The following is a 24,370-nucleotide window of genomic DNA, read 5'->3' on the forward strand; positions in this document are numbered from 1 at the left end:
CCCAGTCCCAACCAGCAAGCTGCCACAGAAGGTGCTGGAAAACCATGGACGGTGGGTATCACGAGGCCTCTGTGTCCTTCCGTCACCCACGTTCCCACTTTGCATGATGTTTTGGGCTATGAATTAGACTTCAGAATTTAGCCCAGAGGAGGTGGAGAACGCTGGAGACATTTTAGAGCTAGCCGCGTCCCCTGGGGAAAAGTTTTAGACACTAATTTCCTTTCCGATTTTTTAATGTCAACACACGGCTCCAACAATAACAACAAAAGCAAGCATGTCAGGGACTCTGTACACATACCCTCAAACAAAGTAAGCCTATTGAAAAAACAAGAAAGAAAGAACAAGTTAAGTGATTTCAAAATTAAAAGTGGCCCTGGCCAGGCAGATCAGTTGGTTAAAGCGTCATCCCAATAGGCCAAGGTTACAGGTTCGATCCCCAGTCAAGACACATACAACAATTAACAATGAATGCATAAGTAAGTAGAACAACAAATCCATGTGTTTCTTCTCTCACTCTCTCCCCTTCCCCTTTCTCTCTCTCTCCCTCTCTCTCTCTCAAATCAATACATTTAAAAACATTTGGAAGTTGCTTGAATTAGGACTACACAAAAAATTCTCAATGAGCCCATCGATTGCCTCAGCCCTGAGGCTCAGGACTGGAGGCTCACTGACTGTCATCGTGCAGGTCGATCGTCACCGCAGAGCCGTCCCTGCTCAGCCTCACGGTGCCCTCAAGGAGCGCCCGCATCGCATCTGCGTCATCGCATAAGCGGTTCACCTTGGGGTACGCAAGGAGTCTTTCCAGTGGCACGTAAAGCTTGTTCCCACAGCAGAAGGGCTTGGGAGACTTCTCTATGTTGAGTTTTTCCAGTTCTGTGAAGACTGGTCCAGAAAACGCGACGAGCCCATTGCCTTTCATCTGAGGGCCCTGTCTGTCGCCGTTCTGTAACACGCTCAGGCCCGAGATGTAGCTCTGCCTTATGCTCTGGACTTGTCGAGACACCTCATTGGCTAATGCCAGTTTGCGGACTTCTTTTTGCTGTAAACTCGGGTATGACACTGAGTAAACCTGAAAGGGGTGGGGAAAACCACTTAGGATATAGGAAAGTTTTCCAAACTATTAGCAACTTTGCACCACATGAAGCATTAACTATAGGTACCAAGGTCAAACCCTACTCGTCACAAGTGGCACACCATAACGGGGGCAGCACGCCGCTGAGACACAGGGTGACAGTTGCTCATTCAAAGGGAAAGGTGTTCGTTCTTCGCCATACCTCCTGAAACCAAAACGGTCTGAGACCGCTGCTGGCCCTGGCTTCCTCTCCCCTGCTGACCACCCCACCACCTGACAAAGGGGGGCTGCTGGCCCTCCTTTCTGGCAGAAGGCCAGGTGGTCTCAAGGGCCATGGTAGTGACAGCTGGGGGGCACGCGGGCTTGTCCCAGGGTCAGCCTCGTAATAAGGTCGTTACTTAATCTCTACGGTGGGGACGCTTGATAGAAAGGTCACCCTCCTAGTAAGTGTCTTTCCGGTCCCAACAGCTACCTCACGAAGAATACTCACAACTTTATACACATGTTCACCACACTGCTCTGCAGCACACGAGGGGGTCGCCGGGGCCCCGATTTTCCGGAAGACCCCTATCTGGGTGCAGTAGCCAACATTGCCAGCTCCTTCTGGCGGCTCCCCCACGCCGGTAAACTCCACAGAGTAATTGTAGAAACTGGCCACACCTAAGGCCCTGAAATCCAAATAAGGAGAGAGACCTTTTTTCCTAAACTTAGAGCTACTGTTAAGCAGGCAGCAATTCCCAGTAGAATAGAACATGAAAAATACAACGAATAAAAATACTCCTCAGTTACAAATCCCCCCAGCACCACCGGGTGCCACCTCATGGGTTTGTTGATTTCTCGGAGGGGCGTGGAGGCAATGACTGGGAGTTTAATGGACCCTGAAAATACGGAAAAAAGGAGAGCTGCGGAGCAGAGTCCAGGGGTGAACAAGGACACCATGAGGGCCATACTCCTGATTTGGATTTGTATTTACGCCACAAACATGTCAAGCCCTCGGGAGAGGCCCGAGCTGAGGACACACTCAGCCCCACACCTTCCCTGAGATTTGTCCCCTGGTCTGGACACCCACACTCCTGACACCCTCACACCTGGGGCCCACACACCCTTCCCCCGCTCCCGGAGACCTAACAGATAGAACGATCTTCCCCATTCACGTGCTAAGTCATCCTTTGGAAATCAATTCTATGGGAAGAAAGGAAATTGTTTCAGTCATATATGGATAAAGGTCTGCTTCACAGGATTTTTAACTTCAGTGGGGTCCCCCCAAAACCACAACACTCACGAACTCACCAGGTCTGAAACTGCTTCCTGTTCCACTCAAACTTGTGATCTGAGTCTCTTAAGGTCACGACTGGGAACAGGGGGTTGAAGTCAGAGTTTGGCGTGCTTATGACGACCATGGCTGGTGACAAGTACCCAAACACGACTTTGGGGAACCTGGCCAGGTCTTGCGAGTCCAAGTGTTCTATTCTGAAATGGCCAGTGGGAAGGAGATCATAAAACCTAGCTTCCCTTGCAGATATTTCCCTAAGCAATGTAGCAAAACAGGTTCTTTCTCTATAATGATCTATCCCTTCTTTGAAGATGTAACAGTGACCTAAAAGAGTCTCATCCTTCCCTTCGCTCATCCCAGATGGGACAGAATGGTAAAAAGCCAGTCCCGACTGACCAGCAATTTTCTTTACAAATAAAAATTGGGATCACATTCAGGATACCAAGATTACTAAAACTAATTTAGTGAGATTTTTCTAATGAATTTATACAGAAGGAATTCGTTTTAATACGTACAACTCGATACATGTTACTAAGTCAAATCCACGCAAACGAGAGTCTCTCTCCACAGCAGAGCCATGATACAAGATGATAGACAAATTCAGATCCCGGGGACTCAGATAATCCCCAGAGAACGGAGACAATTTACACCTGCAAAAGCGTGATTGGAGAAGTGAGGACATTTGAACTCGAACTGTGTAGAGTGATTCCAAGCTCCAGTGCTGAGAATCACCTTCTGCCTACAGCCGTGTGTCCCGACAGGGCCCACTGTCCACCCTGAATTAGGCACCGGGTCACAGAGTAACTTCCTCTCCTGGGGGAGTAAACTGGACAGTAAGAATCAGACTCTGAGTGTTTGATACTGCTCTCACTTTTAATACTTTTGGTCTCCCAGCTCTCTTTGGATCAGTGACTTTCAACTTTTTGTTCTTCCAAAGAAAAACACTCTTGCGACAGCCTGTGTACGTCTGGTGCACACAGGAGACCGCGGAGTTGCTGTCGCCAACTGGAGGTGGCGGCCTGGGGCTCTGCTGTCATCTGGCGCCCAGCACTCAAGTAATTAGGTTGTCGCCATTTGAAATTGAATTTGCAATGCTTTGACTACTGTAAGGATTTCACTGAGGCTACACTTTCTACACTGGTGGGGAACAGGTGTTACTCACCATGTACACAGTTAATTAGTATTATGGCATAGTCGCTATTCAGTGAGACTGAGGCTCTCTGAGTGTGTCAGGCACAACACATTTTAACGTTTAATGTACTTCATACGTTGCACAAAACTGACACTTCCTCTAAGCATATTTAATAGTGTCGCTGGTTTCAGATTAATGCACAATTCTTCAAACTAGGTATTACCTTTGCGATCCTATTTTATCTTCATTGATATCTACTCCAACAATCAGTTCAAGGCAACTGTGTGATTTAATCATCTGTATGAGCAAAGCGTTACCACACCCCAAGTCTGCCACCTGCAGATGAGACGAGACGGAATGTTATTTCAAAGACGACGTTCATGGCCAGAGAAGTCAAGTGTGATCAAAGACTTCTTCATAGGGACTGGGTATCAAAAGTGAAACCATAATACAACATTGTATGGCAGGATCGTTTTGGCAGAAAAAGTGCACAAAAGGAAATTAATCTTGAGACATTATAAGCCTGGGGGTTGTGGGGATAAGTCCTGTTTAACTTCGTGTTAACCAAACTTTTACTACACTTCCCTCACCCAGCTCTTCCCAGCTTCGTTTTCTTCCTATAACCTTTTTTCTTCTTGCAATAACCTTTTTTTTTTTTTTGGTAATAATCATTTTGAACAGTTCTCTGTTTACTTACTAACCAAGACTTCTGCCAAGACTTGACAACTTGACCATTTGTCAAGATGTTTTATAAGATAGTTATAATGAAATGTTTGGAAACAAACACCTACCTTCTTGGGTTTATGTCGATTCACTAGGTCATTAACAAAGCTGTAACGCTGTCTGTATAACGGGGGGAAGAAATTAATTGTCTTCTTGGTGGGAAGGTCAAAACTGCCATCGGCCACACTGTTGCTCTGAAAGTTTGCAAACAAAAAGTGTTCTAATCGTAGAAAGAAAAAAAAAAAAGCTTTATTTCCCTCAATTAATTGGCAGAACAAGTTGACCCTTCAACCACCTCTGTTGTTTTTGGTTTTTTTTTTAGTTTAAAGTGTAGGAGAGTTTATTGGTGAAGGAATGGGGACAAACAGAAGGGTCCTCCATAGGCACAGCAGCCCAAGCACCTCTGTTCGAAAAGCATTAGATTTCCTCCACAGTTAGTCTGCGTCTTCTCTCTCAAGAATCTAGCTTTATGCTTTCTGTAGCTCAGAGGCCGCTGAATGGAAAATTACTTAGGAATGCATTTGATAAAACAATTATAAGCCACAAGGGATTGTTAGGGAACTTCCAAAGCCTGCAGTCCAGGCAGGCAGGAGGCTGGAAACCGGTTACGACTGAGTAAGTTATGACCAAAGTGAAGTCAGGGTCCTTTGCAGCCTGGTCTGACTAGACCTGGGCCTGGACCCTGTCCTGTCTTTGGCCTGCCTAGCCCAGTTGTAGCAAGATTCCTACTATGTCAGTTTGGAGAGAACCCCCTACCCTTGACATGCATCTAACTCTGTCTCTGATCAATTTCCACATCTCCTACTTTTGATCTCTGATCACCTTGGCCTGCCTTCAGCAAGAATACTCCTATTAAATCTGCAAATCGTTTAGCAAGAATCCCCAAACCCTTGACATCTCCTTTCTTTCCCATCCACTGACCCCTCCCCCACTCTGCTCATAGGCTATAAAGCCATTAGTCTTTGATGTTTATGGAGTTGAGCCCAATCTCACACCTAACTGCAATGCTCTTATTGCAACAGCCCTAACAATTTTGCCAGAAAGTTTCTTTAACATCACCCCGTTAGGAAAAAGGAATTATGATTAATCCCTAACAGCTATTCCTGCTCCTAAATACCAATATTATACAGGAGGACAGTCCAAAAGGCACTCCTGTCCAAGAGAAATAAAATGGCAACTTCCTCGTAGCCTATTTTTTAAAAAAACGTTTTTAAAGTGTAATTGCAATATTTTATAAACTCAATATATCTAAAGTTGCCAGAGTAACTCTTGAGAGTCATGCAGGTGTGTCAGGAAGGGCAGCAATTACCTCTCTGTTGTTCTGTTCCATTCTGTCTCCCGAAGTTTTCGTTCAAACAAAAATGTAGGTGTATCCTTCAAGTTCCAGGAACCTGTAACCACCGGCTACAAATACAAAATATCAGTTATGAAAAGGAGCCTGGATGAAACAGTTGCCTAGATCAATGGGGAAGAGAGAAAGCAGGCTTTCTGCATTCTCTTTCCATGTTACCATTTAACCCACAGAATTGATTAAGTATTGTTTCAGACAACAGCCAGCAGCTCAGGAAACCTACATAACTGCATTATGTCAAAACCAGCGCAACGCAGCCCAGGGTACCCCTCCCTAAGGTACCATTCTTTCCTTTTCCTGATCATTTACTTTGATACAAACTGAACACAATCTTACCAGTTTGACTATTTCATTAAAGCCCTCAACCTCATTCAAATTGCTTGCAATTACTCTTTCACACATGCACAAAATGAAATTTCGAGGGGAAAAACGTGTCCCACATAACAAGCTAGAGAGGCTCCAACATCTATCCAGTTCACGGACGACCGTGAAGTTAGATTTTGGTTCTCTAACGCACGCCGGTCTCTACCAACAGCTTGGTCTAAAATGTAGGCAACATGTCAATCGCCTAACTTTCCGAGTTATTCTCTACAGTCAGGGGTGTCCAACCCGTGGATGGCTATGAATGCAGTCCAACACAAAATCTAAATTTACTTAAAACCTTTTTTTTTTTTTTTTTGCTCATCAGTTCTCGTTAGTATTTATGTATTTAATATGTGGCCCAGAGATGCCAAAATGTTGAACACCCCTGCGCCCACCTCGAATCCCAAAACTGTCCTCCAGCGACCCAGCGTTAAGGTCCCGGGCATTAGGCGACGCCTGCCTCACGTGTGGGTGAGAAGCACGACCACGTAGCCAGGCGGGCGTGGACCGCCCGCGGAGAGCCCGGAGCTGCAGCCGCGGGTAACTCCCGGCCCCGCCCTGCGGGCCGCGCACGCGCAGGCTCGCTACGAGGCGTTACCTGCCCGCGGACTCACCTGGCGCCGCCAGTCCCTTGCTTTGCGCTCCTGTCCTCCGCCAGGGGCTCAGCGCATTCCCTCCAAGCTCCCAGCGGCCAGGCGTCGGTTTTCCGTCTCTTAACGGCCGCAGTGGCGCGCGGCCCAACTGTTGGTCGGAGGCTGGCGCTGCCCCCACGCGGCTCCGGCGGCTGTTGCACGCGTGGCCCTCCCCGCGCAGCCAAAGGTGGAAACCGTCCGGGCCGGGGGAGTGCCCGGGCTGAGCGCGAGCCCGCCGGTCACTGAGCCGCCACTCGGGTGCCCAGGATAATCCACAGGGGCCTTAGGCGTACCCTGAAATGGGTAAAGTTGGTTCAGTGCGTCTGAACTCAGAAAAACTTTGAGCCCCCAACCCTCCGACTGGTAACTTCTGCATGCTGGGGACGCAGCTGATTTCTTAGAAACGTCACTGGATCGGGTCCTCCTTCCCCTGCAGAGATTCAACTCGACACTTTATTTTTTTTAACTATTATTTTATTTTTTTATTATTGATCTGAGAGAGAGAAGGGAGAGAGAAACATGGATGTGTGGTTCCACTCTTCCATGCTTTCATTGGGTGATTCTTTTATGTGCCCTGGCCAGGATCGAACCCACAACTTCGTCTATGGTATGACGCTGTAACCAACTGAACTACCCGGCCATGGCTCAGACTCTTTATAAATCAGTATTTCTCTTTTTGTATGTGATGGAAGAGTTTAAGGAGAGGAAGAGGAGAAACGAAGCTGCCGCCTTTGGGGGGAACCTTTTTTTTAGTCGTATTTTAAAAGACAAAAGCTATTGTTTACTAATGATTTAATGACCCATTAATATACCACAAGTAATATATCAAAAGTACACTTTCAAATAATACCTACGTTATGCAAAGTACAGTGCTAACAACTTTGGGGGTCACAAAGAAATTATGTAACTCTTGGTATTGGGACGAGTCTAGTCTCAGATTTAAAAGCTACTCAAGGTAAACTTCACTGAGAGGTTCCTGTTGGCCTTGGGACACTGCAGTTCAACAGACTGTCTTCATTAGAAGAACATATTTCTTATTACAGAATATGTAATTTAAAAGTTAATAAATGGCCCTGGCGGGGCAGCTCAGTTGGTTAGAGTGTTGTCCCCATATGCCAAGGTTACAGGTACTTCAAGAGGACAGGATTCCAGAACCTAAGGGTTGTGATCTACCTGATAGTTGGCTCCTTTATGAACTTGAATTCTCACACCCAGCTCTCTCTCCAAATGTGCCTATTTCATCATTCTCCCAGTCTCCTACTATTTCAGAGGCTGGAAATCATTGTTGGCTCTATCCCTTTCCACCCTTCCCACACTTGGACGTTCACTGGGCTTTGACCTCTTCAAGCTGTCAGTTGCATCTGTTCCTTCCCACAGCCATCACCTTAGCTTACCCTTTGTCAACTTCATTGTTTCATTATACAGAATCTTACCTTCCTCCACCAGATTCTAAGTCCCACTGAGATACAGGCCATGTTATACACTTTCAGAATGAGTTTTAGACCAAACAGACCTAACATCCTGATTTGACTATTACTCTCTAGCCTCTGGAAATTTACTTACCCTCTCTGTCGATTTATTCTGTTGAAAAATGAGAATTAAATAAGAGTACCCATTCAGTAATTAAGTATGGGGTACCCATTATGGACCACGTGCTGGTGTGAGTAATGATAAAGATCTTTCTCCTGAGGTTCTTCTAGCCCAGCAGGTAGGTCTGCCCCGCAGTAAGTGACCAAAAGTTGTTCTGTGTACCAGCTTGAGCCTGAGACTCAAAATAGCATGAACTATTTGGAGGGCTTGAGAGAAGGCGATTGTCTTTTGCATTATAAAAGGAATGAATGGAAACAGTCTGTGGCCAAAAGGAAAATTTTGTGACTGATTAAGATGCGCAAATTCTTTGACAGTCTTACTGAGGCATGGGGTCTGTTTCTTTTCCTTTTGAATCTGGATAGGTTTTGTGATTTCACCAATGTGTAGAACACCGAAGTGCCGGTTGCAGGCCCAGGTGTTAAGAAACTGACAGCTTCTATTTCCTGTCTCTGGGAACACCTACGGAACTCCTGGAATCCAGGTGCCAGGCTGTGAGGAAGAACAAGCAGCCCCCCGCAGAGGCCCACCTGGGGAGAAACCAGGTGTGTACTCCTCCCCCATCCCGGGCCGCCAGCATGGGCTGGTCTTGCTAGCTCTGTGAAAGGTCCTTTTCGATGTGAACCCTCCAGCCCCAGCTGAGCCACTTTAGCTAACTGCCTGAGGGCTGCTAGAGCAGCTGTGCCCGCAAGCTCCCAGAGAGCCGGAGTGTCTCAGAATTTACGTTCCCCTAGCTAGCTCTTTTGCTTGTGAATTCAGTTTGGATCAACAATGGGGTGTAATTCTTTCTGCACAGCTCCCCTGCTGTAGCAGGCTGAAGCCATTACCTGCAGGACTTGACCCAAAGTGCATCATTACAATGGTTTCTTCCCTGTTGTTGCCTCCCCTCTCCCTTACCAGCTTCTGGGAAGCTGGGAATCTCCTGGGAAGATTACTGACACACAGGTCTTCCCAGCTCAGGGTCTGGCTCTGGGAACTGCACCTCTGACAACCATTCTGGCTGTTTTGTGGAGAATGAATCAGAGGGTGTCAAAAATGGAAGCAAGGCAACCATTTAGAGGGCCACTTCAATGAGTCGGGAGAGGTGTGATAGTGGCCTGGACTTTGCGACAGCAGTGAAGATGGAATGATGTGGACAGAGTCTAGATATACCTTGAAGGTAAAACTCCAGACAAAGGACCTGGTGCTCTTGCCGACTAAGCCTATGCCTTTCACCCCCACCTTGGCAAGGCCATTCCCTTCCAGGAGAATATACCACTAATAAACCCTGCATATATGCTGATCAACTTATTGATCTGTAATTCTTTATACTGCGTCATCAAGAAGAATGGAGTTTTTCCTGTAACAGCTGCAAGAAATTTATTGTAGGATGTTGCAATCTAACCTCATCTCTCAGACACCTAGAGAACTGCCCGTTGTATACAGGCTGGAACAACGCCCAACCACCAGAGGGATTCTTTATCAGAAATACTGGCACGTACAAGAGGCAACAGATCGATGTTTCTCTCCCTCTTTCTCCTTTCCTACCCCTCTCTCAATATAATCTCTTAAAAACTAAAGTATGAGGTGTAGGTTAGGTGGATTGTAAGTGCATTTTTGACTTCCAATATTTTCGATTTACAGTGGGTTTCTCGGGATGTAACCCCGTCGTCATCAGTCAGTGATCATCTGTATATTTGGTCTTCACCCTCAAGTTGCTGAAACAAGGGCTCCTAAGACCCAGCCAGTGTCTGGAGTGATAAAATTCCGTTTTTTGTATGCTAGTGAGGTGGCTCTAGGTGAGCCTAGCTAGCTTCAGGTGGGAGCTGGATGCCATATAAACCAAATCATATGATTAGAGGGTTGGAACTGTTAGCCTCTCCCATGACCGTGACCTCATAATTTAATCAGTCTAACAGAACTTCCATAAAAACCCTAAGCAATGAGGTTCGCAGAGCTTCCAGGTTTATATGTATCCTTTATAGCAGGGGTGTCAAACTTATTTTCACCGGGGGCCACATCAGCCTCGCGGTTGCCTTCAAAGGGCTGAAATAATTTTAGGACTGTATAAATGTAACTAACTACTCCTTAACTGTTAAGGAGTTGAAATTACATTCGGCCCTTTGAAGGCAACCTCCAGGCTGATGTGGCCCCCGGTGAAAATAAGTTTGACACCCCTGCTTTATAGCAAAGAATAACCTCCCTGTAATAGTCACTGGAGTGCTTCCCTGAGCTCTGTGAGCTGTGATAGCAAATTAAGCCTGACAAGGGGTCATGGGAACCCCCGATTTGTATTCAAGGAGGACAGAAGTATGGGTAACCTGGAGACCCACCTCTTATGACTGGTGTCTGAAGTTGCCTGTAATCTTGGGGAGCTGAGCCCTTGACCTGTGCAATCTGCTAACTCCACCTAGGTAATGTCACAATTAAATTAAATTCTAGGACACCCAGTCAGTGTCCAAAAAGTTGGTATGGGGAAAGAAGCGCTCACACATTTGTTGTCAAAGTGTTGTGAGTAGAGAAAGTTTTCTTTCCAATCTTCACTTAGTACCTACTAAGTGTTAATCATTGTACCTAGTGCTGGGGATGACTGGCTGAAAGGTCTGGAGTCCCCCTGTAGTGGCTGAGGATGACAAATAACCAGACAACCGCAGTATATCCAAGGCTCGTATTTAGCCAGTATGTTAACTGTATGGCTCTCTGGTTTTTCCTACCACCCTTGAAACAAATGCAAGTACTATCATGGAACAGTTACCCAAACACATGATCTGTTTTTTCATGCCCCAGAGCCTTTGCACAGGCTGCCCTAAGTAGAATATCCTTTCCTCTTTATTTGCCTGGTGACTCCAAATAACTCAACCTTCAACTCATACCTTATCTGATTCACTGCTTTGAAATCATAACCAAAGAAACAGGAGTAGCTTTATTCAACACCCTTGATTGTTCAGAACAGCCTACCAGTGGTATCAGATTTTTAGTTCTTGGGTACTTTATACAATGGCTTCTTAAGTTACTCTAGATTCGTGGTGGTTTTAGACAACGGAATGTTCAGAACACTAGGACATTTGTTATTTTAGTAACACATGGCAATTTTAATTCTTTGCTCATTCATTCATTCATGAACACCGACTAGGTGCCAATAGGTAGGCTTTTTTTTTTTTTTAAAGAAATTGATGGAAATACAAAGGACTTAAGAGTAGCTGAAGCAATTTTTAAGAGAGAGAAAAAGTTGGAAGATTTAACCTACCTAATTTCAAAACTTACAAAGCTCCAGTAATCCAGATGGTGTGACATTGGTGAAAAGATAAGCATAAAGATCAAGGGAACAAAGACCAGAAATAGACCCACATGTGGTGGGATTTTTGACAAAGGTGAAAACCAATTCAATAGGAAAAGTCTTTTCAACAAATGGTACTGTACCAACTGAATATCTGTGGACAAAAATTAAAATCAGCTCTACCTCACACCATAGGCAGAAATTAACTCAAAATGGCCATAAACTTGAGTGTAAAATCCCAAGCTGTAAAACTTTTAGAAAACACGTAAGAAAAGGCCCTGGCAGGGTAGCTCAGTTAAGAGTGTCGTCCCATTATGCCAAGGTTGTCGGTTCGATCCCCCAGCAGGACATATATAAGAATCAACCAATGAATGCATAAATAAGTGAACAACAAATTGATGTTTCTCTCTCTCTCTAAGATTAAAAAAAAAGAGTAAAAGAAAACATAAAATATTGCAACTTTGGGGTTGCTAGTTCTTAGAACACAAAGCATGAATCACAAACAAAATTGATAACTTGCACATTAGTAAAATAGAAAATAATTTGCTACTTGAAAGACACCATTAAGAAAATCAAAAGCCAGCTCTGGCCTGGTAGCTCGGTTGGTTACAGCATTGTCCTGATAAGCCAAGGTAAGGAAACGGACAGTAACTTGAAGTTATTTCACACCAGGAGATGCATGAACGCCAATAAGCACCTGAAAAGAAGTTCAACATCATCAGTTGTATGTAAGGGAAATGTAACCTAAAACCATAACACACGCTTGGAAAAGGCTAAAATTTAAAAATACTTACAGCACCAAACTTGGGACTCTCACACACTGCTGGTAGGAATAGAAATCAGTTTGGTTGTTTCTTAAAACGATAAACATACATACAACTATCATATGACCCAGTCACTCTGAGTCTAGGTGGTTAGCCAAGAGAAAAAAACCTTGTCCACACAAAGACTAGTACACAAATGTTCATGGACGCTTTATTTGTAATAGCCCAAAATCAGAAACCAAAATGGCCATCAACAAATGATTGGATAAGCAATTTGTGGTACATCTGTACAATGTAGTACTACTCAGTAATGTATATCTATATATAGTCACATAACCTATTGGTACAAACAACAAGAATGAATTTCAAAACTATGTTGGATCAAAGAAGCCAGGCACAAAAGAATCTAATGTATGACTCCATTTAAAATTCAAGAAAATGCAAACTATGTTGACAGAAAGTGACTGGGGATGGAGCTGGAGAGACAGACCTTTTAAGGGCGGTGCATGATTGTGATGGTGATCGTGGCAGTGGTTACTGTGTGCCACGGTCAGTAGGTGTTCCCCCCACATTCTTATGTTAAAATCCCAACCCCCAAAGATGAGGGTATTAGAAGGTGGGGCCTTTTGGAGGAGCTTAAGTCAGGAGGACTAAGCCCTCCTGAACAGGATTAGTGCTCCTGATACCCACAGAGCTTCTAGATTTAAGTGTTACTAAATTCCTGCTTTGTATCTTAGCATTCTAGGTACTTCAGTGACCCAATTCCTATCCAGCACGCAACTCCCGTACAAGCATATTTCCTGGCTACAGTCCCCTGGGCCGTTTACTCTCTAACAAGCCTTGATCTTCCCTTCTAGGTATATTCAGGCTATTCTCTGCCGATAAAACTGTCCAGTCCATTCCCGCCTGCAGAAACTTAAGTGCATTTTGTAGCCTTCTCTTAACTCTCAAACACACGAGCGTCCTCTAGGTTAACAGTGGCTTTTGAGAGATAAGACAGATTCTGACTCATTTTTACACTCTCCCCCACTTCCTCCCGCCCTTTCCGGCCCCATTTCGGTGCCTTGCCCAAGGTTTACTAATTGTGCATCTGCAGAACTCGAGTAGGAATGAACGAAAACGCTTCTAACAAATGCCTGGAGCATTCTACTAGGCCCTCCAAGTACAGTAGCTCTTTTCATGCTTAGCAAGATGTTTTAGCAGCCCAGCAAGATGTTACCTCGATCCTAGTTTAATACATTTAGGCTCAAACAAGACCACTGGTCGGACACTACAGCCCTAGGGAGGATAAAAAGACTTCGCATCGTAATTACACCGAGGCGTGATGGTCCTGGCCATTATCCCTTCCAGAGAATCTTAAAAAACGACCCGGACACCACGCAGGAGTCAGAGTCATGAATCTGCAGGCACATGCCACGCGAACCCTCCCCAGGGGGAGGCTTTCGAGGGAAGAGGCCTGGGCCCCAGTGCAAACACGAAAACATGCGAATCGGACGTACAGCGCCTCCCTCTGACCCGCCAACTACCCGCGCAAATCTAAGAGGCCCGCGAAGCAGCCACCGCAGCGCCCGAGACGCGCGCAGGACGCGCGGCGTAAGGAGGAAGAGGACTCGGCGGCCGACCTGGGCGTCTCTGGGTGGCTACCGGCGACGCGTGGAACGCTGGGGCGGGTGGCGTCACATCCGCCGGCCCGCCATCTTGTTCCCAGGGGCAGTTGGCGGAAGAGATCGCGCTCCCAGGCCGCCGGCTCGCCTTCTGCCGTGAGTTCTCGCGGCCAGCGTCTCGGCGTCTGCTCGCCCCCCGGAGTCCATTTGTCGGCGTCCTCGTCGCCCTCCCTCACCGGGCTGGGGCACAGCGAGGCGGCCCCTCTCTCCCGACGGCGTTCCATGGAGTAGGGTCCGGGACCGTTGTCCCGAAGAGCGAGATCGAGCTTGGCCCCCTCCCCCCCTCCTTTCTCCCTCCTTCCTTCCGCTGCAACATGGCTAACAACAGCCCCGCGCTGACAGGCAACTCGCAGCCGCAGCACCAGGCGGCCGCGGCCGCAGCCCAGCAGCAGCAGCAGCAGCCGTGCGGCGGCGGAGCCCCCACCAAGCCGGCGGTCTCGGGCAAGCAGGGCAATGTGCTGCCGCTCTGGGGCAACGAGAAGACTATGAACCTCAACCCCATGATATTGACCAATATCCTGTCGTCGCCTTACTTCAAAGTGCAGCTCTACGAGCTCAAGACCTACCACGAGGTGGTGGACGAGATCTACTTTAAGGTACGACGCGCCTAGGCCTGGGTTGGGGTTAAGTTCGGAGGAGGGAGCGCGGAGGGAACGGGCGGAGGCGGCCCCCGAGATCTGAAGATTGGTGGATAGGGGTAAGGTTCGGTGGGTGGAGGGAGCGGTGGCCTGTAGTCCGCCAGGGAGAGGTCAGACGGGGGCCGCCCTCGTTTCCTTTTCACATTTTTAAGGGGGCCGGGAGAGCCCGCCGCTGTCGATCTCTCGCACCTCCTGCCCACCCCAGGGGGGAGCTGGACGAGAAGGGTAGGGGAGAGCCAAAAAGGGTAATTGTGGCCTCTCCAGTTCGCAGCTTTAAAATCATTCCTTTTGATGCGGATCTAGTCCGCGCCAACTTGTTGGTGCTTCTCCCGCTCACCCCGAGTCAGGGCGTGTATTGACAGCAATGTTGGCCTCGTGTCGTTGGTATTCTCTGACGAGACAGGGAAGTGGTCGGTGCGAGTGGGGTGGGAGGGTGGAGGGTGGAGAGGTGCCAGTACAAGAGGTGTAACAGAAGGCCTGGAAATTTTCCCAGCAGGAAGTCAGGAGTGAGTGGTCTCAGTTACCTGTGCATTGGGCTTATGAGAATTATCTGGGCCCTGGGCTTCTGCGGCAGGGTCGGTGCTGGCTTGGCTGTGCTGGGGAGCTCACCTGGCGCCTCCTCACTGCACTCTTGTCTCAGTTCTTGTTTCGTTAGCAGGATTGACTCAGTCTTGCAGCGAGGCTCGGAGCAGCCCAGGGTCGCAGGTAGAGGTATGCACTATTAATCATGCTCAATCGCCATAAATGCATTTCCCTGGGTTAAATGAACGGCTAATTACATTACTTTGGCCATTGGTTTTGGTCTTTTAACAACTAGATAGACTTTCTCCACTTGCCTGCAAATTATGTAGTGTGAAGAAAATATCTTCCAGGCCGGGCCTCCTAAGGTTAAATGTTAAAGAATATTTATAATAGCCTTACCGATCTTTAAATATTTTGGGTAGAGTACCTAATGTAATACAATTCGTTTTGTCTAGATTGACTCTTTTAAAACACTTGACAGACCACAAAGTATTTTCTGTGAGCTGAACATATCTGTAGAGATGTTAACGAGTGTAAATTTTTTAAATTTGCCGTTAGCTTATGATTTGTTCACCTTTTCCCCAAGTAAATGACTAGGTTATTGAAGGATTTTTTTTTTTTTTTTAGATCAGTTGCTTTCAATAGAAAATCATTTTGAGAATACAGTTCAACTGTGGGTATAAAATGTACACTGAAATTTTGATAACCTCTTGCAAGAGTATTATAATACTCTAACTAGTTTTTTAGTTTTTAAAGGTAAGGGGTTTTTTCAGCATGGTTCAGTGTGGTGAATATTCAGCCCTTAGCTTTATTTAGTAGTCAACTTCAAACAGTCGAAAAAAGGGTTCTTGCTCTTTTTGTGGCAGGTTCTATGTAAGATCAGGCAGATGTTAATGTGATAGAAAAAAAGCTTGTTTTCTAATTTCAAATTCTGTGTTTTGAAAGGACTTCAGATTCTACTAGAAATTATTTAAATTTAGTTATAAAACTAAAGCCTCAGGTTTTCTCAGGGAAGTCCAATTTGCTTTGCAGCCGCCCCTTTGGCTAGCCTTCACCGAACCGGAACATCTTTTATGCAGCAAGCTGCGGGGGAAGGAAATGAAACCGTAAAGCCCTGCAGCCCTGCAGGGGTCAGCTGAGCAAAACAGTGTAGTGCTTCAGGGTTAAATGTCCGCTTTTCTGTCCGAAGCCACCGAAAAAGCCTAAAATGTAACTGACCATGGTAGATGGAAATAGTTTTAGAAATACATAGTGGAAGAACAGGATTTAGTTTTGTTTTTAAGAAACAGTGGATCTTATCTTTCCAAAAGGCCTTCTTAAGTTACATCTTTTGTAGAGCTAATTTTTTTTGGTTATATTTTAGGTAAAGTATGTGGTTTTTATAGGGTCCCCACTTTAGCAGAGATGATACTGAATCTTTGGGTATACTTGGTGTAATAAGTAATCACATTTATTCAATTTTTCATACAGTTTATATTCTGGGGGGAAATGAATTGGTTCACATAATTAGGTTGACAGTGAATTATACATTGACCAACCAGAATGATCAGGATAGGTGTGGTCTCTGTGATTTCATCTTTAGTCAGGAATGAATATAATGTCCGATCGTGGTAAAAACTATGAATAAAATGCCATAATTATGCATCAGAAATAACTTGTTATTGTTTTAGCATACTTTCTTCAGGTCATTTTTCTTTATTTTAACATTGAATTTTAAATCACCGTAAAATGGAACTATTGAGGTTATTATAAAAAGAATTTTTAATAAATACTTAATACTTTCTGCTTTAAGTGGGAGTTTACATTCATTTTTAAATGAGACTTTTTACTTTTTTAAGCAACTCATAAAAAGCTATAAAGTTGGTATGTTATCACATATTTTTTTACAAGTAAATGAGACTGGAAATGATTTGGCTCCACGTGTACCAGCTCCTTACAAAGCCAATGGGGTTTCTGCTCCGTAAAGCTGTTGAGATTTTATTCAACCCTAGTGGCTTTATTAGTGCTCTTTAAATACCAAGCTGGTTTTTTTAAAGATGATTTACATACTTAATGTGTGTAAATAAAATAAATACATCAGTCAAAATATTCTAAACTTTTAGAAGAACTGCTGTGTTATGCACTTGGGTTTACTTTAATCATACTTGTAAAAATTTGAAGTATGAATGTTTGCTGTGTTCCTCTTTTCTATTTTCAGGTCACACATGTCGAACCGTGGGAGAAAGGAAGCAGGAAGACAGCGGGCCAGACAGGGATGTGCGGAGGGGTAAGTAGAAGTACGTGCATTTTTTCAGTTTTTCTGTGTCTGATAATAAGTTTATATTTATGTCAGTTACACACTCAAATGACAAGTAGTTGGCAAATCTTAGAAGTTCAGTTTTGTTTGTTTTTTTTAATATAAATTAAAGTGTCCTATGAATGGGGTTAGAAACATTTGTTTTTTTATGCTCCATTCGCAGTTCTGGATTGTATCTTGTTAATAACACCTATCAGGATTAATGAATTGGTGTTAAGTAACTTCATTAATTATTTTACTGCTTTTTAAAAATTTTCCCCTTGAAGGTTCGTGGTGTTGGAACAGGAGGAATTGTTTCTACAGCCTTCTGCCTGTTATACAAGTTATTTACCCTGAAGTTAACTCGCAAGCAAGTGATGGGTCTCATAACGCACACAGACTCTCCGTATATTAGAGCCCTTGGATTCATGTACATAAGGTGAGTATGCATTTATCCCCGTTTTCAATGAGTATCGCATTTTAATTCACATCAGCCTAACCGGTCTTTTGTAATTCTAGGTACACACAGCCCCCTACAGACCTCTGGGACTGGTTTGAATCCTTCCTTGATGACGAAGAGGTATGTCAGCAAGGGTAATAATTAGTTTTCTTTTGATTACTTTCATGTTTTTAATATATTTTATTTATTGGACATCTAGTGTCTTCCAGAATTTTCTGTAGTTAAATTTATTTCACTCGTATTTTTTGAATTTTTACTAAGACTTGGTGAATTGTATATATTTCTTAAGTTTTATATCCTCATTTAAAAAATATTTTTTAATGACTATTAAGACTTTTGTCTTTCTGATTATGTTATGTGTGTGGTATTGATCTCGACTTGTGTAGTCAGTAGTGAATTTTTAAGGTGGACCGAGCTCAAGATTGAAGAGATAAGATATGCACATGGAATACTAATTAGCTTTTTTCCCAGAACTTTTTAGTTCTTTATCCTCTAACTTCTTCCAAGTACTAATATTCTCGCTTGCAAAGAAGTATAGGATTGAAGAGCTGGATGGGGCTTAAGCAGGCTGAGAGTTAAGATGGCTTATTCAAGGTGACCAAAATACTCTAATTCTAGCTTCCTGACTCCTAGTGTAATATACATATTCACACAGCTAGCAAACCTTTTCTTTGAACTACTTTTTTTTATTATTATAAATTTAGTTTACCATTCAAGCTTAACAAGAGTGAGCTTGTTGTATATGTTCAGAAAACAAAAGTTACTTTGGAAAACTTTACTTTGTCAGGTTTAAGTCATACATGTATTATTAATATGCTTACATTGTGAAGCCCAAGAACTCAAAAGAGACTTAATAATGGGCTGTATTGTCCACATACATACCCTTACCACTGCTTTGTATTCTCAGGTTCATAAGTAAACTTTGAGTGTTTTTACTTTATTTTTTAAGCATTGTCTTCTTTTGCCTTTAAGAGCCAGCCCTGTACTCAGGGCAGCCCTTCTAAGCTGAGAGGGAGACTGTGAGTGTCCTGCCAGCCCTCCCCCACTGCAGCGAAGCACAGGGGAGCGAAGAAAACCTAGGCCGGGACAAGTCAGAGGCCTGTTCCTAAAGTTTATCCAAAGAAGTTGTTGAATCGAAGGATAGTTGTAGCTGAAATTTTTGTAGTGTGTTTCTATTATGTGTACACCTGAAAAAGTCTCACTTGTATAAACATGGAATTTTTTTTTAACTATCCTTTATTTATTTATTTTTTAGAGAGAGGGGGAGGGAGAAAGAGGGAGAGAAGCATCGATCAGTTGCCTGTCCTATGTGCCCCATCTGGGAACCGAACCCGCAGCCTAGGCATGTGCCCTGACCTGGAATTGAACCAGTGACCTTTCACTTTGCAGAATGATGCCCAACCAACTGAGTTGCACTGGTCAGGGCAAACATGGAAATTTTTGTCTGCATTTTTTTTTTTGGCCTGTTTCCTCAGCTGTTCAATATCTCAAAAGAAGCAAAAAGTATGTGTTAGGCAATAAACCACAATCTTTAAACAATTTTTTTCTTTTTAGAGGAGATTTTTTGAGGCTGAAACACTTCTCCTTTGTAGATTTAAGAAGCATGTCCCTCTCAGACTTGGTATCGTATTAGGTTTCTGAGTGCTTCTGGGTGGTGTCTTTTTAATTGTATTTACAAACCTGAGGATCTCTATTTAAGCTAACTTATTGTTTTCTTCCTTAGATATCTGCAGCGATTATATTTGGAAATACTGTATATCTGAACACTTAAATGTGTGTGAGTGCAAGCAGTTTTACCTTGAGCTCTTGTTTCCCTGTGTAGATAACAAATCTCACTTTCCTTGTGTGCTTGCACTGTAGGTTTGGGACTGACAATAGCTGACTAACATGTCCTGAGCTGTGAGAGGGCATAGCAAGAAGGCCTTCATGCGGTAATGACCCTTTTCAGAGACAACGGTCATCCTGGATTATGCGTTTCCAATGATTTGTCCATTTATTTATTTTCTACATGACTCTAAATTAGAAACCTCACTGCTTCATGGCAGTTGGTTTGCTATTGCTTCCAGTGTTATTAGGGCTTCATTTTATACTAGACCTGTTAAAAGATAGTCCGTAGACAGGCATTGTCTTAAGTAGTTCATATGTAGCCAGGTCACAGTGCCAGGGACGATGTGTGCAAACGTTTCCACAGACGTACATGCATACTTAGGTATTCTGTGGAATGCAAATTTAAGCCGATTGTTCCGCATAGTTAGTAATGATGTGAGGGGCTGTTTCGTATTCTTAACTGAGTGAGGTCAGTTCTCCTCATGCCCAGGAAGTTGCAGGGCGTGTTCGCACCTGCATGCACACACTTAAGCCCAAGTATTTCTCTGTCATTCATTACGAGATTAGAAGGGTACACAAATTAAAATTGTTCTGTTAGGATTCGTTTTGTATTTGAGATTCCAAAGATGGTAATTTTTTATAGTGTCACGTGTGTGTTGAAATAATTGTGTGACCGCGAGGGAACCTTCTGTGTGTCTCAGGACCTAGATGTGAAGGCCGGCGGGGGCTGCGTGATGACCATCGGGGAGATGCTGCGGTCTTTTCTCACTAAGCTGGAGTGGTTTTCAACCCTGTTTCCAAGGATCCCGGTTCCAGTTCAGAAGAATATTGACCAGCAGATAAAGACCCGGCCTAGGAAAATCAAGAAAGATGGGAAGGAAGGCGCTGAGGAAATAGACAGACATGTTGAACGCAGGCGTTCGAGGTAATGTGACTCTTCAATTAAGCTTATTTTAAAAACACACCTTTATACAGAGGTCTTTGAGAGTCAGTGGCAAGTTCTGTTTATAGTGTTTATTTTGAGTTTGTCACTTTTTCTTCCAAAGGTTATTTTCTGCCTTTCATGACATTTTCAACAAAATTACCTATCTGTAAATGTGAACACACACATTTTTTCCATTAATCACTTTTTATGTTTATGTAACCTAGAGATCTAAATAAATAACACTGATGACAGTAAATTTTTTTACAGTATGTTCAGTTCATTTACATTTTCTTCTTTCCTTCTTTCTTAAACATTAAGGTCTCCAAGGAGATCACTAAGTCCACGGAGGTCCCCAAGAAGATCAAGAAGTAGAAGCCATCATCGGGAGGGCCATGGGTGTTCTAGTTTTGACCGAGAATTAGAAAGAGAGAAAGAACGCCAGCGACTAGAGCGCGAAGCTAAAGAGAGAGAGAAAGAAAGGCGAAGATCCCGAAGTATTGATCGGGGGCTAGAGCGCAGGCATAGCAGGAGTAGGGAGAGGCATAGAAGTCGAAGTCGTGACAGGAAAGGAGATCGAAGGGACAGGGATCGGGAAAGAGAGAAAGAAAACGAGAGAGGTAGGAGACGAGATCGTGACTACGATAAGGAAAGAGGCGAGGACCGAGAAAAGGACAGAGAGCGATCCAGGGAACGGTCCAAGGAACGGAGAAGTAGGGGTGAGGTGGAAGAAAAAAAACATAAAGATGACAAAGATGATAGACGGCATAGAGATGACAAAAAAGATTCCAAGAAAGAGAAAAAACACAGTAGAAGCAGAAGCAGAGAAAGGAAACACAGAAGTAGGAGTAGAAGCAGGAACGCAGGGAAGCGGAGCAGGAGCAGGAGCAAAGAGAAGGCGAGCAAGCATAAAGGTGAAAGCAAGGAAAAGTCCAGCAAACGGAGTCGCAGTGGCAGTCAAGGGAGGACTGACGGTGCTGAAAAGGCGAGAAAGCGGGAGCGCAGCCCCAGCAGAGAGAAGTCCAGAAGGCGCAGCAGAAGCAAAGAGCGCTCCCACAGGCGGGATCACAGTGACGGCAAGGACCAGTCTGACAGACACGACCACCGGAGGAGCCAAAGCACAGAGCCGGAGAGCCAGGACAAGCAGCACAAGGACAGAGACGAGGCTGTGTGAACATTTCCTGTGAGAGTGGATCACATTGAATCCGACACATGTGTGATTAAATCTGCTTTTTCCCCTTCCCAACTTGAGGTTGTCGCAGTAGTACGCACTCTTCGAGCTCCCTGTAGGCCGCGTTTTCGTTTTCTCCTTCGTGTAGGGAAGTGCCTTTGTAATCCCATCTACTGCATCAATGTTTTCACCCAGTTGTTGAGTTTGGGACCTGGCGTACAGGTCGTTCTTGCATTTTTATTGTTTAATTGTTTTTGAGGTGTACAGTCTGTACATATGTCCTGAAAATGTTTTAATTTCTTTGGCATGGTTGCCATGTTGGTTAAATTTGTATAAGGCAATAAACTGCCACTAATTCTATTTTTGTTCTGTAGGTGTGGGATTATGGTTTGTGTACTGAAGTTCGCATGGCTGTGCTTTTCGTAATAGAATGCTGAAGGCTTGGAGAATGGATCTTGGATGTTTATCATAGGAGAATTATGTGCTTTCAATGTACATGAAGCCCACAGTTGTAGGATTAACATTCTTGTCCACTGTATATTATCTTGGAAGGCTCTTGTTAATGTGTTACACTTAATATTCTCCACAGTTAACTTTAGAGAGAAGTTATGAGTAGTTTCTGATACCAGAGGTTTAAATTAGGCTGTGATTTGATCAAAAGTCCTTTTAGCATTCTACCTCAAAGGGACACTGTTAGTATGCCTAAAATATATTCACTTAGTTTTCTTTTTTTATTTGAAAAAAGTACATGACATGTATTGTTTTTTTTCTTGAATTTCTCAGATTTTAAAGTACTATATTAAAGGAAAAAATGTCTAAAGCCTGGCATTCGGGCAGCAACCCTACACTGACGTGGAATTGGGAGAGGGTGGGGCGGATGAGTAGAGAAATAGATTCAAGCCTCAAGCTTCCAAAGCATTTTTATAAATGGAAAATACTTAAATTATAAAACAGCTTGATATAGTGTCCTTTTTTTAAAATTCAAAACTTTTTTATTGATAATGAAGATTGCTGTTTGAGTTTTTAAACTTAATCTAGAACAGAGAAGTATTAAAAGTAATGCTATACTGCATTATTTAAGATTATCGGCAAATTACTTGATAGATTGTTCTTATGACTTGTATTCTGATTACAGAGAAGGATCATGAGTGTGGAATAAATACTGGATTAAATCCTTTATCCTGGTTGTTGGCTTTTCCCCATGTGTTAATATTTTCTTGAAGTATTTTTGTGGAAACTGGTAAAATGTTAGTAGAGTCACACTTTGTGTAGAGATACATTTCAGTGAATCTTAAGCATGTAGCCTGGGATTGGACATATGCTGATGCTTAGTAATCCTCACTGGAGTTTTCCACGGCAGGTCCCTCTGCCTGCGGGTGTTGTGTTTCCGGATTGTTCTCTGGGTGGGGCGATTACTTAGTTTCATATCAAAGGTGCTTATGGAGGTACTTTGCACTTAGAGTGCATAATTGGACTTAAAGGAACTTCTACAAGTTAACTCATTTAATTCTTGGTAGAACACAGGAACGGACACAAAGTGGTTTTGGCCAGATAGTGCCAGGACTGCCATGAGTGTCCCTGAAATCGTCTCGTGTTAGCCTTTGTCCTATCTCACTGTTTCTGTCGGCCAGCTGCCGGCACTCTGCAGCCACCTGGCGAAAGTGTTAAATGGAGCAGACAAGTACTTCTGAGGAGCCCTTCATATGCGGGCCTAACATTTATTTGTACCTACTTAACTCCAGAAAAATCTCATTAAATGAAGAAATTTCTCTATGAAATGCTATGGGTTTTTTTATTTTTTTTAAGACTAGAAGATTTAGTTCTCTTATATTGAGATCAGGTGACTTAACACTAGACACATAGAAAGTAGAAAACTATTCATTTTTTATTATTTTTTACTGATGGATTTTAGAGCGAGAAACATGGATTTGTTGTTCCACTTATGCATTCATTGATTGCTCCTTGTGTGTGCCCTGACTGGGGATCGAACCCACAACCTTGGTGAATGGAGGCAGCACTCCAACCCACTGACCTCTCCAGCCAGAGCCACCTGAAATGTTAATTCCACAGTGTGTTTTATGTAAAATGTGGAAAGAGTTTATTTCAAATGGAGGTGAAAAGTTCTATCACAAGCTGCGTTTGATTTCCTATGACATTTAAAGTTATTTCGAGGAACACTTTCATAGAACATGTAATGATACCAGTTAATGTCAAGTATATTCAGGACCGTGTCTTCCGGCATCCGATAAGATGTGCTGGGTCTTCTGACTTCTGAAGCGATTGTTTTCATTCCCGCATCACTAGCTAGCAACACTCGTTGCTATAGCAAGCATGAGAGCATAAGTACAACCAACTGAAAAATGTTACCATCACAGCTGACTTGAAGTCTACTGTTCTACTTCTCAGCTGTGATGGCTGAGGGATCCTGTGATACGGCCATGGTCCACCGTGGCCACGGTCCACCGTGCATTGGTCCACCGTGCAATGCACGGGAGTGAGTGCAGGGTGGGTGGGGAGGTCCTTTCAGCCTGCTGCAGACAGGAGTGACACTTGTTCAAGGTGAATGGCCAGCCTCAGCTCCTGAGTCCACCCTTCATGGCTCTCTGTTGTGCCACTGGGGCTGAGCCCTTAATGTTTCCCTTGTTGCCTGCGGGCACAGTATTAGCCTTGTTGGGAGAGGAGGCCGGAGGGATGCTGCTGAAAATAAACTTTGCTTCCTGGTCCTGGCGTTTTATTCC

At 44.0% G+C, this 24,370-nt stretch overlaps 2 protein-coding genes and 1 non-coding gene across 5 annotated transcripts; 1 reads left to right on the forward strand and 2 right to left on the reverse strand.

The window, feature by feature from the left end:
• Nucleotides 1-228: 228 nt before the first annotated feature.
• Nucleotides 229-6,889, reverse strand: HENMT1 (HEN methyltransferase 1). Of its 3 annotated transcripts, none has more exons than XM_024569974.3 (8): nucleotides 6,529-6,889; nucleotides 5,510-5,604; nucleotides 4,269-4,394; nucleotides 3,701-3,813; nucleotides 2,861-2,995; nucleotides 2,363-2,542; nucleotides 1,563-1,740; nucleotides 229-1,069 (listed from the first exon to the last, which is right to left on the reverse strand). In XM_024569974.3, exons 2-8 carry the CDS (start codon nucleotides 5,528-5,530, stop codon nucleotides 665-667), a joined length of 1,158 nt encoding a protein of 385 aa, XP_024425742.1. In that variant the 5' UTR covers nucleotides 5,531-5,604; nucleotides 6,529-6,889; the 3' UTR covers nucleotides 229-664. The 3 variants fall into 3 exon arrangements, with proteins under 3 accessions (XP_024425742.1, XP_053771487.1, XP_053771488.1); XM_053915512.1 differs by lacking the exon at nucleotides 6,529-6,889 and adding an exon at nucleotides 6,310-6,434; XM_053915513.1 differs by lacking the exons at nucleotides 2,861-2,995; nucleotides 6,529-6,889 and adding an exon at nucleotides 6,310-6,434.
• Nucleotides 6,890-13,824: 6,935 nt separating this feature from the next.
• PRPF38B (pre-mRNA processing factor 38B) lies at nucleotides 13,825-23,410 on the forward strand. The gene is made up of 6 exons (XM_024570347.4): nucleotides 13,825-14,413; nucleotides 17,175-17,243; nucleotides 17,540-17,691; nucleotides 17,772-17,832; nucleotides 20,241-20,464; nucleotides 20,783-23,410. The coding sequence occupies exons 1-6, from the start codon at nucleotides 14,132-14,134 to the stop codon at nucleotides 21,633-21,635; spliced, it is 1,641 nt and encodes a 546-aa protein (XP_024426115.1). The 5' UTR covers nucleotides 13,825-14,131; the 3' UTR covers nucleotides 21,636-23,410.
• Nucleotides 18,663-18,802, reverse strand: LOC112314112 (small Cajal body-specific RNA 11). Its single transcript, XR_002975777.2, has one exon. It is a non-coding gene; the product is annotated as a small Cajal body-specific RNA 11 (non-coding RNA).
• Nucleotides 23,411-24,370: the final 960 nt, after the last annotated feature.

Source organism: Desmodus rotundus, chromosome 12, assembly GCF_022682495.2.
Source record: "Desmodus rotundus isolate HL8 chromosome 12, HLdesRot8A.1, whole genome shotgun sequence".
Taxonomy (NCBI): Eukaryota; Metazoa; Chordata; class Mammalia; order Chiroptera; family Phyllostomidae; genus Desmodus; species Desmodus rotundus.